This window comes from Pelodiscus sinensis, chromosome 10, assembly GCF_049634645.1.
Source record: "Pelodiscus sinensis isolate JC-2024 chromosome 10, ASM4963464v1, whole genome shotgun sequence".
NCBI classification, from domain to species: Eukaryota; Metazoa; Chordata; order Testudines; family Trionychidae; genus Pelodiscus; species Pelodiscus sinensis.
The window spans coordinates 50,699,182-50,715,192 of record NC_134720.1 but is presented as its reverse complement, the minus strand read 5'-3'; the positions used below and the strand labels follow the sequence as shown (position 1 = coordinate 50,715,192).

Sequence of the window (16,011 nt, the reverse complement as noted above, 5' to 3'; positions counted from 1 at the left end):
CGCAGGAAGGGGGGGGGGCCGACTCGGCCCTTGCCCCCTCCCCCGCCCTTCGGAGCCGGGCCCCGCATTTTCCTAGCGCCGCCGCCGGCACTTTGCGGTCGGGCAGCCGCGCGGCCAGCTCGCCGGGGGCCTGAGGGGTCCTTTGACGACACTTCCGGGCCGGAAGGAGGCGGCGGGTGGCGGCAGCGCTAGGCAGAGCGCGGACCCGAGTGACCGGCATCGGCGGCTCCCGAGCCCCCCGCCCCCCCCAGCGGAGCAGCGAGCGGCCAGGCCGGGCGAGGCCGAGCGGCAGCATGATCACCTCGGCCGGTGAGCGCGGGGCGGGGCCTGCGGCTCCCGCCGGGATTTCGCTGAGTCAGGCCGGGCCGAGACCCCCCCCCCCAGCCCCCGGCGGGTCACCCGGCTGCCCCTCCCCCACTGGGGGCACGCGGGCTCCCCCCTCCCCGGCTGAGGGGGGGGCTGCGGCTGGTTGGAATGGACCGAGGGGGAGGGGGGGGGGGGACTCTCTGCCTGCCCCCACCTGCTGTGTCACCTTCGGGCGAGGCCCTGCCCGCCGCCACGTGCCTCAGTTTCCCCACCTAGGGCGGTGACCGTACTGATGTACGTGCCTCAGTTTCCCCGTCTGATGTATGTCGGTGATCTGGAGGGGGCTTAGCGGGTGATCTCCGGGGAGCCCGGCTATCAAAGGGAAACGCGTTTCGGTTTGTGTGGTTTTGCCCCCACCCCTCCCCCTCGCACCCCGGGGAGACAGCTCTTCCCCCATCACCTTGTCACAGCCGTGGAGACTGGCTAGGGAAGCATTTAGTGTCAGGGACTATGCTGACTTAGGGGCTGGGCTCCTTCGGAAGAGGTCGCCCTCTTTTGCTCATTATGTCAGCTCCCGGTTTAGTAACATCCATCTCAAGACACATGTATTTGTCTGAACGTTTCCATAACTGAATGATGGGCTTTGGCTTTTAACTTCCTGTAGTTAAAGGGACTCCCTGCCCGAGAGACATTTCAGGGACTAGTCACAGTAATGGCCAAATGCTTTTAGTCCTTGATATCCACGGGTGTGTGTCAGCTGCCTCAGTTGTAGGAAAGATCCACTTTCATTGGTGCTCTGAACTCCATTGTGACTTAGCAGATTTCCACTCTAAGCTCCTCCCCCTGCAGTGTGGATGCCTATTCAGAGGCAGAACTTTTATCCTGTTTTAAACCATGCTCCTACTTTTCTTGTGGATATTCTGACCAATACTGAGCCAAAACCGAGCCTGCCTTTGTATGGTATCTTATGGGGGGTTATCTCTTTGAAAAGTGCACTGCTACACCCCCACTGGCGTGACCTTGCTCATGTGTGTGGGAGGTCATGCCAAAGGGGCGGTGAGCTTTTTGCTGACACAGGCAGGCCCACATCCATTCTGGAAGTACCGGAATAGTCGGTATGCTGGGAATGTGTGGGTGGCCACCCTACCTACTTAGTGAGTGCAAATCCAGGCCCGATAACTACTCGTCAAAAATCTTAAATAACACAGAATTGGTTTTAGCGGAGTAAATCATCCCTTATCTTCTCTATGGGAGAGATGGCATCAGAACTGTGTGTTCCTGGGTATGTGGGGGGTTTCAGTGGGAGAGGCTACCCCAGTCACCTGAAGCTCCAGGGCTGCTGCTCATCCTTTGCCAAGTGTCACTGCACTGAATAGTATGAGTGGGGGAGCCATGTTAGTCTGTGTCTGCAATGAGAAGTGCTTAAAGACTAACAGATTTATTTGGGCATAAGCTTTCCTGGGCAAAGACCCAAACTCCTCGTTGTTTTGAACTAAATAGGGCACTTGTGCTATGAATCTAAATGGGGCTTGGCACAGTAAGGATAAAACTGTTGGTAAGATCTTGTAGAATAACCATGTGCATTCTGGTTTACTCTCAGCTGTATTTGTTAAACTTCATTTATTTTAGGGTGCCTCTAGGGTAAGAATGTTAAATTGTGTTTAGCTAATTGGGTAGTTGATGGAATTTCCATCGACTACTTGATTAGTCGAAAGGTGGGAAAATTGCAGAGTTGCAGTGGGGTGGCAGCTAGCCCCTCTGTGGCTCTGCCTTTTAAATGTAGTAAGAGCCACCTTGCTCTTACTACGTTTAAAAGGCAGAGCCGTAGCGTCTGGGACTGGGCATGAGCCAGGACAGCTTGGTCCAGTCCCCCACTGTGCCTCTGCCCCTCCCCCCTCCCCCCACGGAGATGGTGCTGTGGGGAACCAGCTTTTAAGCTGGCTCCCCCCCAACACCAGCTCCTGCTCCCAGAGGCAGCAAGTGGGGGGCGAAGCAACTAGTCGAGCAGTGACTCGTCTAGTCACTTACATCCCTACTCGAGGGTGACCATATTTCCCTATGATGACATCTGGTAAAATTGCTTGAAGGGTCTCATTGAACTATGCGGTAGCCCCTCCCTCACGCAACATGCTATCAAAACCCCAGGGCTCAGCGGGGGAAGGAAGGTGTTGGGGGTCTAGGCCTGGGGGGGCAGAGGTGTAATATGACCTCTGTTTTGGGGGCACGGGCTAGCAGGGTTCAGGCCAGTTCAATAGGAGTCTAGTGAGATTGTGCCCCCTTAGCACCTGACTCACCTCAACAGGCCACCCAGCCTATTTTGGTTGTGGCAGGAGGAGGCTCTGGGGGGGGGTTAGCTCAAGATGTAGAAAGGGGGATTAGCTAGGAGCTGTGTGCAGGCAGGCAGGCATTTCAGGGTTAGGGAGGGGGTAGCTAGGATCTGTGCTAGGGATGTAAGCTTATTGGATAGTCAACTAGTGATGCAACTAGTCACTTCCCTCCCTTGCTGCCTCTATTAGGCTTTCCCCCAGCACTCCCACTGGGGCTCTTGTACATTTCAAAGGCTGAGGGAGTGTAGGGCCAGCAGGAGTCCCCCACTGACCCCGCCTCTGCTTTTGAAGTGTCGCAAGGACTCTTGCTATAGTTCAAAGTGCCCTTATAGACTAATCGAATAGTTGAAGGAGATCCCTTAATCCCTTATTCGATTACTTAATTGAAATTTAACATGCCTAATCTGTACAGAGGTGGGGGTAACATAGGGTGCAGGGAGGGGGTAGCTAGAGGTTGTGTGCAGACGGGGGGGTAGCTAGGGTGGAGGGAGGGGGTAACTAGATGCGGCAGGAGGGCTCCTCTGCAGTCCCTGTTCCCTGAGGGCTTTGCTAGCCATGGACTTGGGTCCCCCACCCTTTTAGTTCTTACTGGCTGTGTGAGAACCAGCAGCAGGAGAGGAGGGAACAGCACCACTGCCTGTGACATGGCACCAGCCAGAGGAACAGCTGCTCCGCACTGCCCAGCTCTGGCTTCCCTCCTCCGAACTGGACAGGGGGCAAGGAGAGAAGGAGGTGTCGGGGTGAGGAGCTACCCCCTGGACTGCCCTGTATTGCAACTGCAGTTTTGGGGGGCAACATCTCTGGGGGCCCCCTGCTCTGTCCATGGGCTTTGCAGGCTTTTGCCGCATGGGCAGCACCAGGGATTTGTGGTTCTGCCCTGCCACTCCTGGCTTCAGCAGTGGGGAGAGGTGTTGACTAAGAGTCAGGGCTTCAGCCATGCAGCTACTGCCTACAGTCCCTTTGGAGTTGCCAGGGCTTGGTCATTCAACCCCGTAGCCTCGACTGTAGCAGGCGAAGGGAGGGGGAATGCCAGGGACCAGGGCTTTAGCCCTGTGCAGGGTGGGGGAGCACCAGGGATCAAGGTTTTAGAGCCCCAGCTCTTGTTTTAGCCCTACTGGGATTCAGGCTCTGGGTTTAAGCATTGTCACCTGGTTTAAGAGGTTTATTTGCATGTATATGCTGTAAATTTGCTGTACGTTTGCAGTCAGTCTTTAAGGTCTCCTACCTAACAACTAAACCTGTACGCTAGAATCATGATTCTCCTTTTCACCGTATTGTTTTCTGACTAAGTTATACTCGCTGTTGCAATGTGTGAAAGTTCATCTTGGGTAACTCGCCTCTTGTTTTGTAGCTGGAATTATTTCTCTTCTGGATGAAGAAGAGCCACAGCTCAAGGTAAGCTTGAAAATGCTGATTATACCCCAGAGCAACAAACCATGAGTTGAAATGTTGTACTGTTATTTTACAATAGAAATACAGCCTCTCTCCGAGTTACGGACCAAACACTTGGCCGTAACTCGATCTGTTCGTAACTCGGACCCCATTGAGTTACATGGCGACCGCGCTGTTTGTAAGCGCGGGTCGTGTTCATAAGTCGGGGACCGCCTTTACGACCGCTCCATGGGAGCTTTGGTCGTAAATGCGAATGGTCGTAAGTCGACCGTTCGCAACTCAGGGATCGGCCGTAGACAGGTTCTAACAACTATAATAGTTAGAAAAGGCCAGGCAGCGTTCAGCATCTACTCAAAGGGCTCATTGCCAGAGGCCTGGGACGCCCAGGCAATTCATGTGAAATGCAGCTAACTGCATTAATGCCCAGGATGTTTGCAGAATCCAACATGGGTCATGCTGGGATCTCTAATTTCTAGAGGCTCTGCCTCTGTTATGATGGTAGGGTTTTGTAGACTGTGTTATGGCCTGGGGTTGTACTTCGGATGTTTTTTTACTCTGCACTTTACTGTTTGAATCAGAATTAATTAGGGATGTAAGGGATAAATGGGCCCCTGAAGGTAGTGGGCCTCACCCGCCCTGGGGAACCCCACTATCAGCTTTCCGAGGGATAGAGCTGGCACCATTGGAAGTAGGAAGGACAAGGGGGTCCTGAAGGTAGAGAGGCTCATCCAGTGGTGCAATGGATAATGAATATGCAAATATTGCTGATCCGCCAAAACCCCCAGCCCTCAGAGCCCCCCAGTGCCAGCCTCAATCCCTAGGGCCCCCCAGTTCCTGCCATTGACCCCAGAGTCCCCTGCACCCAAACCCTCCCAGTGCCAGCTCCCATCCCAAATGCCTCAGTGCCAGACCCCTGCCCCTTAGAGCCTCCACCCCACCTCAGTGCCTGTTTCCATGTTTTCAGACCCCCACTGTACCCTCCCCGAACCTCTCCAATCCCCAATATTAGCCCCACCCCCAGTGCCAGCTCCCCACCCTGGACATCCCCCTTCCTCTTAGAGCCCCTCACCCCTTAGAGCGCCTCAGTGCCAGCCCCCTGCCTTTAGGGTATGTCTACATTGCATTCCTCTTTCGGGAGAGGAATGCAAATGCAGACGAACGAGATTGCAAATGAAGTGTGGATTTGAATTTCCCACGCTTCATTTGCATAATCACATCCGGGCGCTATTTCGAAATACCCTATTTCGAAAAAATAAACGCTGTGTAGGCGCAGTTATTTCGAAAAGAAACCCTTCCTTCGAAATAACTCTTACTCCTTATAAAATGAGGTTTAAGGGTTATTTCAAAAGAAGGGTTTTCTTTCAAAATAACCGTATCTACGCAGCGTTTCTTCTTTCAAAATAGCACCTGGAAGCGATTATGCAAATGAAGCACGAGATATTTAAATCCCCACTTCATTTGCAATTTCGGGTGTCTGCATTTGCATTCCTCTTGAGAGGAATGAAGTGTAGACATACCCTTAGAGCCCCCACTCTGAGCCCCCCAGCACTAGCCGCACTTCACCTAGCCCTGCGCTGCCTCCCATGCGTCTCAGCTGCTGTAAGGCTGCCGTTCCAGGCTCTGCATGGCCCTTCTGCCATGCAGCAAAGTGCTCTTCCGCAGCTGGGAAGAGACCCCGCCCTTGCCCGGTGCTGATAGGCAGAGAGGTGGGGCAGGACATGACCCTCCCAACAGCAGTGGCGGAAGCACAGTGGCCCGGCAGCAAGCGGTCTGCAGCCCGGAGGTTGGGAACCGCTGAGTTAGAAAACAAAGACCAGCTGTGAGTCAGTTGTGAAGACTCTGAGCATTTTAAGGACTCTCAGTAAATATGTCAGTTTGGCTCAGCGAAGTCAGAGGGAAGCAGGGGAGTCATAAGGAAGAAACTGTATTTGGGATGCAGTGTGCGGATGTTGATTGTTCTGTGAGCAGTAGTGGTGGTTGCTTGGAGATCTTATTGTAGGAGATGGTGGTAAGGAAAAAAATAGAATGAATGCAGCTCATTAACAATGAACCGTCTGTTACTTTCCGTAGGAGTTCGCTCTTCACAAACTGAATGCTGTTGTCAATGACTTCTGGGCCGAAATCTCTGAGTCAGTGGACAAAATGTAAGAGAAGAAATAATTTATTCCTGGAAGGGTGGGTGCTCAAACGGAACATGGAATATCATGCGTCTGCCTTTCCTCTGGCTGCTTGATCGTCGTTAATATAGCCATTAACTCCCCCTTTTCCAAAAAGTATTAAGTTCAGCTGGCTGCCTAGCCGTGTGCTTGATATACGGTGCCTCGGAGCCTGTTTCAGGTCAATGGCGGAGGTGTTACTAAAGGTGTGAAGTCTGGAGGTGGTGAAGGCGCTCAGGGCAGAGGTCAGCAATTAGCAGAGGATAGGGTTCATCAGGAAGTATCGGAGGAGAGGGAAGCAGATGAAGAGTTAAGGGGACCTTTCAAGCCAGCGTTTTAGCTTGGCCTTTGTCTTTTCAGGGAGCTTTTCCTGCTCAACTGATTCTTTTCTCTGCCCTTTTCAGTGAAGTTCTCTATGAAGATGAGGGCTTTCGGAGTCGTCAGTTTGCTGCCTTGGTGGCTTCCAAAGTGTTTTATCATCTGGGAGCCTTTGAGGAGTCTCTGAACTATGCGTTGGGAGCAGGCGATCTCTTCAATGTCAACGACAACTCAGAATACGTGGAGACGATCATTGGTGAGCAACAGTAGCGCCAGCTGGAAAGTCCATTAGTTGGGAAGTTAAGATGCTTTTAAGTGTGTAACTGCTGAAAATGTCAGCTGTTGCATGTTAACACATGCGGGGATGGGGCGGGCAGGCGGGAGCTGGTGCTTGTGGGGAGCCGACTTTTAAGAGACGGCTGTTTTGGAGGCAATGGCGCAGGGGGCAGGCAGCTCTGTGGGAGCCGATACAGATGGGGAGCCGGTTTAAAAGCTAGCTCTCTGCACGTGCTGGCTTCCCCACCCCGAACTCCCAAAAGCCCCATGCTCAGAGGCAGTAGTGTGGGGAGGAGGCCCTGTGTATAACCGTGAACGTTATCCAATGAGCCTAGGCTCATTGAGTAACTGTTTACACTGGGGTGGGCAAGAATTTTTGAAGGGAGCCACAGGGCCAGGAGCTGCGAGTTCATTCAAATGCTTCTATTTAAAGTGCTCGCACCTTAGCAGCTGCCAGAAAGGCCCAAGCCCTTTAAATAGAGGTTGGACCTCCCTGGTCCGGCGCCCTGGGGACCTGACTGGTCCCAGATGAGGGATTTCTCCGGATCAGGGAAGGTCATTTCAGGGCCCCCCCCCTACTGCCCCGCTTCCTGGCTTCCTCCACAGCCCAGCTGAGTCTCACGCCAATTCCTGCTGCCCACTGGAGCTGTGTGCTGGCTCTCTGCTCCCCCTCCCTCCAGCTTTGCAGCCCAGCTGAGCCGGGCACTGGCTTCCAGCTGAGCCGGGCACTGGCTTCCAGCTGAGCCATGTGCTTTCCAGCGTCCCTCCCCCCCAGCCCTCGCAGCCTAACTGAACCCTGTGCCACCTCCCTGGCCTCCACCCCCCTGCAGTGCGCTGGGATTCTCTGGTTCTGGGACATCTATAGTCATGCCGGATCACAGATATTGCCGGACCAGAGAGTCCTGGATTTTAGAGGTGCAACCTGTAGAAGCAGTTGAAAGGGTTCGTAGTTCCTGGCCCCCCTACCATGTTGCCTGGGAACCACTGTGGAGGCACAAGCCCTTTCAATGCTTCTATGTAATGGGGTTGTGCCTGCCAGGCGGCAGCTCTCCAGTTGGCGCAGTCCCTTTATGAAGAAGCATGTGAAGGGGCTCATGGTTCCCCAGCGGCTCCCAGGTGACGTGGCGGATCTGGGAGCTGCGAACCCTTTCAACTGCTTCTATTTAAAGGGCTTGTGCTTCCCTGCCACTGCTTACAGGCTACCTGGCAGCTGCGGGAAAGGGGTGAACCCTTTAAATAGAAGCAGTGGAAAGGGCTTGCACGTCCCTAGCTCTCAGGCAGTGTGTTGGGGGCGGGACCGGGGGCTGCTGTGCAGGCCAGATCAAAGAGCTAGGTGGGCCAGATGCGGCCTGCTGACAGGCTCTTGCCCAGCCCTAGTTTACAGGGTTACACTTCCACATTCCTACCCTCCTGGTGGCCAAACTACTGTAATGAGATTTAGGGATGTAAAAGTGTAGACAGTTAACCCATATGCTTCATGCTTATCGTTTTCCATTAACGACGAAACTCACCCCAGGGTCCCGGCTGCCTTCCTGACACATGGGCGGCAGCAGAGCCCGGGGTGTGTTGGCATCCGGAATCCGGAGTTGGTGTCCGAGATCCCTAGGTCAGACGTGGCAGGGTAGTTTCCCTTTTATCTTTTCCCAGTCTTCCATCAAGCTTGTCTCCTGTTTCCATCTTATCCTTAGTCCAAATGTATACATTTCAAATATATAGGGCAAGATCATCCTCCCTTTTCCCCCCGAGTTGTCCTTCCTGAGCAAGCTGTACCCTCCTGAACCAATATTCCAATCAGGCATGTTATCTCACCAGTGTCCTAGTTGTGTTTATTAACTAGCATTTTAAAGTACTTCCTGCTTATTTCCCATCTTCTTGCATTTGTATCTGAGATACTGATTAGATTCCCCCCATGTTCTCTCTTGTCCCTCCCTTATTCTTGCAATAACAGTAGGGATGTTAAATATCGGTTCACTGAGTAGTCAATTAACCTCATGAATTCTTATCAGTTACTTGACTATTTTATAGTCTCCCAGGGTGGGGCTGGCAGACAGTGCATTCCTGCCCCACTCCCGAAGAACCCCCTATCACGCCACGCTGCAGCCTCTGTATCAGAGGCAGCAGCACTGTGGGGTGTTGGGTGGGAGCTGGTCCACGAGGGGAGCCAGTTTAAAAACCAGCTCCCCTTGTGTACCGTCTGCCTGTCACCCTGCATTGCTGCCTCTGATATAGAAGCAGCAGCACGGGGTGGCAGCAGCTCCTGTCTGAGAGGAAGAAAGGCCGAGCTCCCAGATCTGGTGCCAGCCGGAACTGAGCCAGGCTGCCTGGCTGGCTCCTAATACACTTTAAATGCAGAGCTGTGGCAGAGGTTCCTGGACCCAGCACAAACTAAGTCAGGCTGCTGGTCAGCCTGCTAAAAATGTATTGGCATGGGTGGGTGGGGGGGAATGCTTATAGTCTATGGCAATGTTTCTCAGCCAGTGGTATGAGTACCCTTAGGGGTACTCGAGAAGTCTGGGGGATACATCAACACAACTGAAATTTGGAGAGAACTGAATTTTTGTTGTAAGTTTTACAGAATTTTATGATTTTTGTACTTTTTACACCCAAAAATTGCATTGCCCGCCTGGCTACGATTTAAGTTGTTTAAACAAATGTGTTGCAACTGTGGACAACTTTTTTGCGTGTCTGATAACTGTAGGCATTGGGGGGTATTTATAATTTCTTTTTTTGAAAAAGGGGTACTTTATTAAAAAAAATGATTGAGAAATTGGTCAATTGCATTAATCTGTAAGCTTTTGCTTATTGGTTAATTGGTTAGTCGACTACACTATTACATCCCTAAATAATAGCCATTGCTCCTCCCAGATTCCAATCCTTCTTCCAGGTCTATATGGTTTGGACTTTCCTGTGGGCTTTTGTCACCTGTCCCCCCTCTTCCCACTGATGGACAGGTGACAAAAGAAGGACTGGAAAGCAGTGGGAGTGGGGCTAGCCAGGGTGGGGACTGAGAGAGGAGAAAGGGGGTTACAAATCAGTCAGCAGATGGAGAGGAATGTCCAGAATTAAAATGGCAAATTCCAGTCTGCTGATACTGCTGACACTTAAGGACTGTAGCTGCCCCTCGCTGCCGCTCCCAGCACATTGAGGAAGCCTCCTGCTGTTGCATCCTCCCCCTTCCTCTCCCTAATGTCCTGCTGTTTGAAACAATCGTGTAAAACACATATATGCCTCCAGCGCTGAAATGGAGACTTTGGGGCCTGTAAGTGTCTTTCTCACTCAGCAGAAGTGGTGCCCACCTAAGTGATTTCCCTGGGTATTTGTGGTCCCGTGTGTAACTATGGGAACTGTAGAGGAGGTTGATACATAAAAATTACTTGACCGACTATATGACCACAATCCAGGGTTACTGGGGTGTAAATGACTTGATAATGTAATGGCTTTAGACAAGGCAAAGGTAATGTTAAATGCTTCACCTATGTAGGCAGGAGGTTCTTGGAGGATGCGTATTTTTCCTCCCAAGCCCTAGTAGTTAGATATTCAACTGTCTTGTACTACTTCTTAAGCTGTGTGTGTCCAGGAAGCTGACAGTGATTGTTCTCTGTGTCCTGTCTCAGCAAAATGCATTGATCACTACACCAAGCAGTGCGTGGAGAATGCAGAGCTGGCTGATGCGGAGAAGAAGCCTGTTGATGAGCGGTTGGAAGGGATTGTTAACAAGATGTTCCAGCGGTGTCTGGATGATCACAAGTACAAGCAGGCCATTGGCATCGCGCTGGAGACTCGCAGGCTGGATGTCTTTGAGAAAACCATCCTAGAGTCGGTAGGTGGAGCATTCACATGTAGGATTTCTTTTCCTCTCAGGGTTTGGATGAAGAAAAGGGAGGTGAAAGTGACCATGAAACTACAGCACAATAAGAGGGAAGCTCATTGGGAAACGTTTGGTGAAACCCAATGATTCAGCTTGAATGATGCAATTTTTACCTTGTCATGTCTTATCTATTTTATTTCTCTCTCTAGTATTTAAGGGGGGCATCAAATGTGTTGCACTGTGTAAGCATCCTACAGGCAAGTCTGAGTACTGGGGACATTTTGATTTCAGAAATGACTCATGGAACTCTTTCCATGAGCAAATCTGAGGAATGAAGTGTTGGCACCTCTTCCCAGAAAGGTGTTTACTAGGCAATGTAAGAGCCTCTCTTTGTTTTAAACATTGTATAACCTACCCATTGTAACTGTGGGTGTTCTGATTATCCACATAAATGGCCCATTCTTTTTAGAATGCTGATAAGATCTTGAGCTCCTTGTTGTGCTGCAGGAATTGGATGCATAGGTTGAGTATGCATTATGGAAAAAAGCTTTTTTTTCCTTTTTATCTACTTTCAGTTTGTAACCTTTCTGGTTCATTGAATGTACCCTAGTTTTTGTATTATGAGAGCAAGTAACTAGGAGTGCCCAAATTACCTTGTCTATTCCATTTGTTATTCTGTAGACCCCAATTATGTCCCATCCTTTCATTTCTATCTCTTAAGCTAAACCGTCCTCGTGTAGGTTTTTCCGCACTGCTGATAACTTTGTTCATTTCTGAACTCCTTCTGTTTTTGCTATAACTTGTCTTAGGTGCTCTGGTCAGACCTGATTAGACTTTTCTGTTCTCAATAAGGATGTTAAGAGGTGGGTAATTGACTAATCGTGTAGTTGTTACAATTTGTATTGACTGCACGATTAGTCGATAAGGGGGGGTGCTCTGTCCTGGCTCGCGCTGGTTCAGAAGCTAGCCCCGCTGCGCTTCTCCAGTTTAAATGCAGTAGGAGCCAGGTGCGCTGGCGTTTTGGCTCCTACTACATTTAAACTGCAGAGCCATAGTGGGGGTAGGTCCCGGACTGGCACAAGCTGGGGCCGCTGCAGCTATGCATTTTAAATCTAGTAAGAGCCGTTGGCCTTTTACTAGATTTAAAATGCAGAGCTGCAGCAGGGGGTAGCTCACAGACCCTGACCAGCCTCTGCCCACGGCAACAGGGGCTGCTTCACAGCAGCAGCCCTTGTCCATGGCGGGAGGGAGGGGGCAAGCTCCCCACTAGGACCCCCCATGGGCAGAGGCTGCTTCGGGGCAGCCTTCCCTACTTCCTGCTCTCTATTGCTGTCTCTGATAGAGGCAGAAGGGGCGGGGGAGGCAGCACCAGGGAGATGCTGGTACAGGCAGTAATGGGGGGAGGGGGAGAAGTGAGTACTCAACTTGACTACTTGCTTACCTTCCTAGTTCTCAATCTCCAGGGAAGTACTTTTGCTGGATGATCCATTTTGCTGACATTTCTGTGTTTGAACACCTGCATTTCATTGGGTTGAGCACCTGATACTCAAGGAAAAGGGTGTGGGACAGATCATTTAAGTATTGTGCTCTAAAGAGACCTTTGTGTTGGAGGTTTTAATTTGGAGTGAATTTGGCTCTTCTGGGCATAAATGGTCTTCTCTTTGGGTCGTGTCTATGTGCATGTGGTTTCTGAGTTTCTATGAAAGAGAAAAAATAAGAAACCAGGTGTCAAGTTGTGTGTGCTTGTCCGCATTAACAATTTATGTGCACATGGTTTTATTCCTTAACCTTGTTTTTTAACAACATCTGTTATAAAGTCGGAACTGTATCTTTTTCTTCAATTTCAGAATGATGTTCCTGGAATGCTAGCCTACAGCTTAAAGCTCTGCATGTCTTTGATGCAGAATAAGCAATTTCGTAATAAAGTGCTGAGAGTTCTAGTTAAAATCTACATGAACCTGGAGAAACCAGACTTCATCAATGTGTGCCAGGTAATGTTGTGGAGCTCTGCTTTTCCTAAACTCTTTGCTTAATACAAACGTCTCTAGGTGTATTGAACTCATTCGTATATGGGCTTTGATCATATTTAGTTAAACAAATGAAATCCGGTTCCTGGGTGTGTTTAAATATGTATTGCATGGAAGTCAGCATTAAAGGTAGACGCTGATATTTCATCCTTGGTCATGGTTGTTTTGAAACAAATCTTGTACTAAAATGACATGAGGAACCAGAACGTTTTGTCAGTGATCTGGCAGTAAATATGAAATTGCTGCTGATACAAATCGTGGGTAACACAGCCTGGTGGAATGGTAAATAAGAATGAGAGAACTTGATTGCTTAGTTCACTGATCCTAGTCAAGCAAAATATTAAATACAGCCGAATTAAGGTTTTTGCATTTAGGAACAAGAATTGCAGTCCATCTCTTCAGAACAGAGAACGTGTCTTTGAAAGCAGAGACTCTAGAAAGGGTTTAGGTTAAATAGTGGCCAAGAATCTGAACGTGAGCGCCCAGTGGGACGCTGTGGCCAAAAGGCCTATTGTGATCCTGAGCTGTATAAATAGGGGAGTAGGAAGGGTGAGGTGATTTTTACTTCTGTATGGGGCATTGGTCAGAGGGATACTGGAAAAATGTGTCCCATTCTGGTCTCCATAGTTGTAAAGTAATGTCGGAAACTTAGGGTTTAGAAAAGAGCCTCAAACTTTTTGAGCAATGGAAGCCACACAGAGTTCAGTGTGTTTAGCGTAACAAAAGGAAGAGTGTTACTCTCACACAATTCTCTCACACTCTAGGGGCACCCTCCCTTACCCATTCCTAGGGCTCAGGCGTAACCTTTCCAATATAGGCACCCACCCTCAACCTTCTGCAGGCTCAGGCGTAACCTTACACTTTGCGGGTTTGCGGGGTCTTTAACCAGTGATAGAGCCTTACGCAGAAATATCCTACTTCAGCTCTTATTAATTACCAAAAACAGAACGCACATGCCAGACATGCAGTGCGCACCACTCCCAGTGAGACAGGTGAACTTGTCTTGATGGCCAGTCAGGATCAGGCCCATCGGAGGGACTCCAATTTCAGTGCGCGATGTCATTGGCACAGGGCTGAGATCTGGCAGCTCTGATCCCTCCCGTCACCCATTTACACCTCTGAGAGAGGCTAGGGACACCATTGCTGCGCATCTGAACCTCAATAAACAGTTTCTTGCCAGAGGAAATGCGGTCAAACTAAGTTTGGTTGCCATTAGGATGGAATCTCTTTCTTAACAGCCTGGTATGATGCTATTTTAATGCACTTTAGATGGAATGTGAGGCTATGACTCCAACTTCATAGCTAATGGCTGCAGAGGAAGTCTTTGGGCCTTCCATTATGACTACAGCCCTTCCAATATGGCAACAGAAAAACCACATTGTTACCTGACAGGTTACTTGATTTACCGTATAAAAGTACCCTCAAGGAGAGAAATTACCGGATACTAAAGGGCTCCTTAATCTAGCAGAGAAAGGCAGAACAAGGGTGAGGGCCTTTAAGAAGGAGCCTGACAAATTCAAAATGGGAATAAGGCAGATTTTTAACAATCAAGGTGATTTAATCATTGGAACAAACTACCAGGGGATGTGGTGGATTCTCCATCTCTCGATATCTTCTAATCAAGTTTGGAGGCCTTTCTGGAAGTTGTGATTCAGTTATACATAATGTATTGGTTTTGCTACAGGGGAATCCGGATGAAATTCTCTGGCCCATGTTATACCGGATGTCAGACTAGTGATATAATGGTCCCTTCTAAGTCTACACTCTGTGAATTATGACTAAAGATTTCATGCATTATTGTGGAGGATCAGTCAGTAATTGCTGCTTAGAATGTTAAGAAAATTTAACAGCTTTCCTTTCTTTTCTCCAGTGAAATAAATGCAGCATTTTGTTTTCAGAAAACCGTTTCATGATCATACTTACACCACTGGTAGATTTAGGCTGTGTGCTATTGTTGCTTGGTGTAGGGGTGGAACATTAAGAGCTTCATACCCTGTTTTGTTGTATCACAGATTTTTCAGCAAAATGGCACACATTAATTTGTTAAAACCTTTCAATCTTGTTCTAGTATTAGAATGAGATTATCCGATTCTTTCTGTAATGGAGTGGATGTACCACATAGCTTCAGAAGATGCTGTCATACAGAGGAAAAACATTTAATTCTTAAGGAGCTTCTCCGACAGTAACTTGTGTGTAGAATGAGAATAAAGAGTATATTAAGCATTTACAATAACTATTGTAAGATGATCAATATCTGCTGTGAGTGGGGGAGAACCGTACAGAAATTAGTTTGGAGAATCGATGCCTATTCTTTCTTCTTGTAGCATTTTCTACCTGTTGGATTTATCTTTTATTTTTCATTTTCCAGTGCCTGATTTTTCTGGATGACCCCCAGGCTGTAAGTGACATCTTGGAAAAGTTGGTGAAGGAAGAAAACCTTCTCATGGCTTATCAGATCTGCTTTGATCTGTACGAAAGTGCCAGCCAGCAGTTCTTGTCTTCGGTGATCCAGAATCTCCACACTGTTGGAACCCCTATTGCCTCTGTGCCTGGATCAACCAACACAGGGACTGTCCCTGGATGTGAGAGAGACAGGTGGGGATGTTGGGTTGAGTAGAAATGTAATTGTCATGCTCAGTTAGGATCCAGTTGTATTCATTTTGTAAATGACTCTACAGGGACATTAGAAGAGCATGTGTCCATGTTCTTTCACCTATTGCCAGTGTCTCAGAACTAAAAATCAGGGGCCTGCCTAGGTCAATTGTCAGTCATAGCTATGTGTAGATTTTGTGTGTTTGCTTTGTAGATCCTATAATGCAATCCAAATAGATTGATGGTCCAGGGATTGGAAATATGCAAGGCCGTTTTCAGATTTCACAATTTCCTGGGAATTTTGAAGTGTTTATTAAGAGGGTGAAAATTGCTGAACAAAATTGACACGATTTTCTGGGTAAATATTGGGGTTCATACTGGGAGGGACAGGAGAACAGATAAAAGCAAGAGCCTCATAAGTAAAAGTATAATGCTGTGGTGTTTTATGCAAGTAAATACAGTTCACAAAATAATACATAGGTTCAGGTATCACTTACTAGTGCTACTGGAGGTCAGAGGTATTGTAATGGAGAGAATTTAATTACACTTAGACTAACTTTGATTTGGTATGAATACCTCTTACCTAATCTTCTATATTGGCTTTTCTTAACATATAATTGCTATTTTCATGTACCTGAATGGTCCACAGTTGGGGTGAAAATTGGTCAAAACTGAGTAATGACTTTCGTAAACCTGGGAAATTTTCAGTATAAACCGGAAGTGAAGGGCTTTGTTATTACCACTATGCTATAGAGCTTTTCACTTCTTGGATGAAGCTTATTAGTTCAGATCTAGCCTAGAAGACTGTT

General features: G+C 48.8%; 1 protein-coding gene across 1 annotated transcript in view; it reads left to right on the top strand.

The window, feature by feature from the left end:
• Positions 1-16,011, top strand: part of PSMD1 (proteasome 26S subunit, non-ATPase 1) — a 126,418-nt gene continuing 110,407 nt past the window's right edge. Inside the window, exons 1-7 of the mRNA XM_075938171.1 lie at positions 1-309; positions 3,985-4,028; positions 6,096-6,169; positions 6,586-6,755; positions 10,390-10,595; positions 12,431-12,574; positions 14,979-15,205. Coding sequence (XP_075794286.1) covers positions 294-309; positions 3,985-4,028; positions 6,096-6,169; positions 6,586-6,755; positions 10,390-10,595; positions 12,431-12,574; positions 14,979-15,205 — 881 coding nt within the window. The 5' untranslated portion in view covers positions 1-293. The remainder of the gene's footprint in view (positions 310-3,984; positions 4,029-6,095; positions 6,170-6,585; positions 6,756-10,389; positions 10,596-12,430; positions 12,575-14,978; positions 15,206-16,011) is intronic.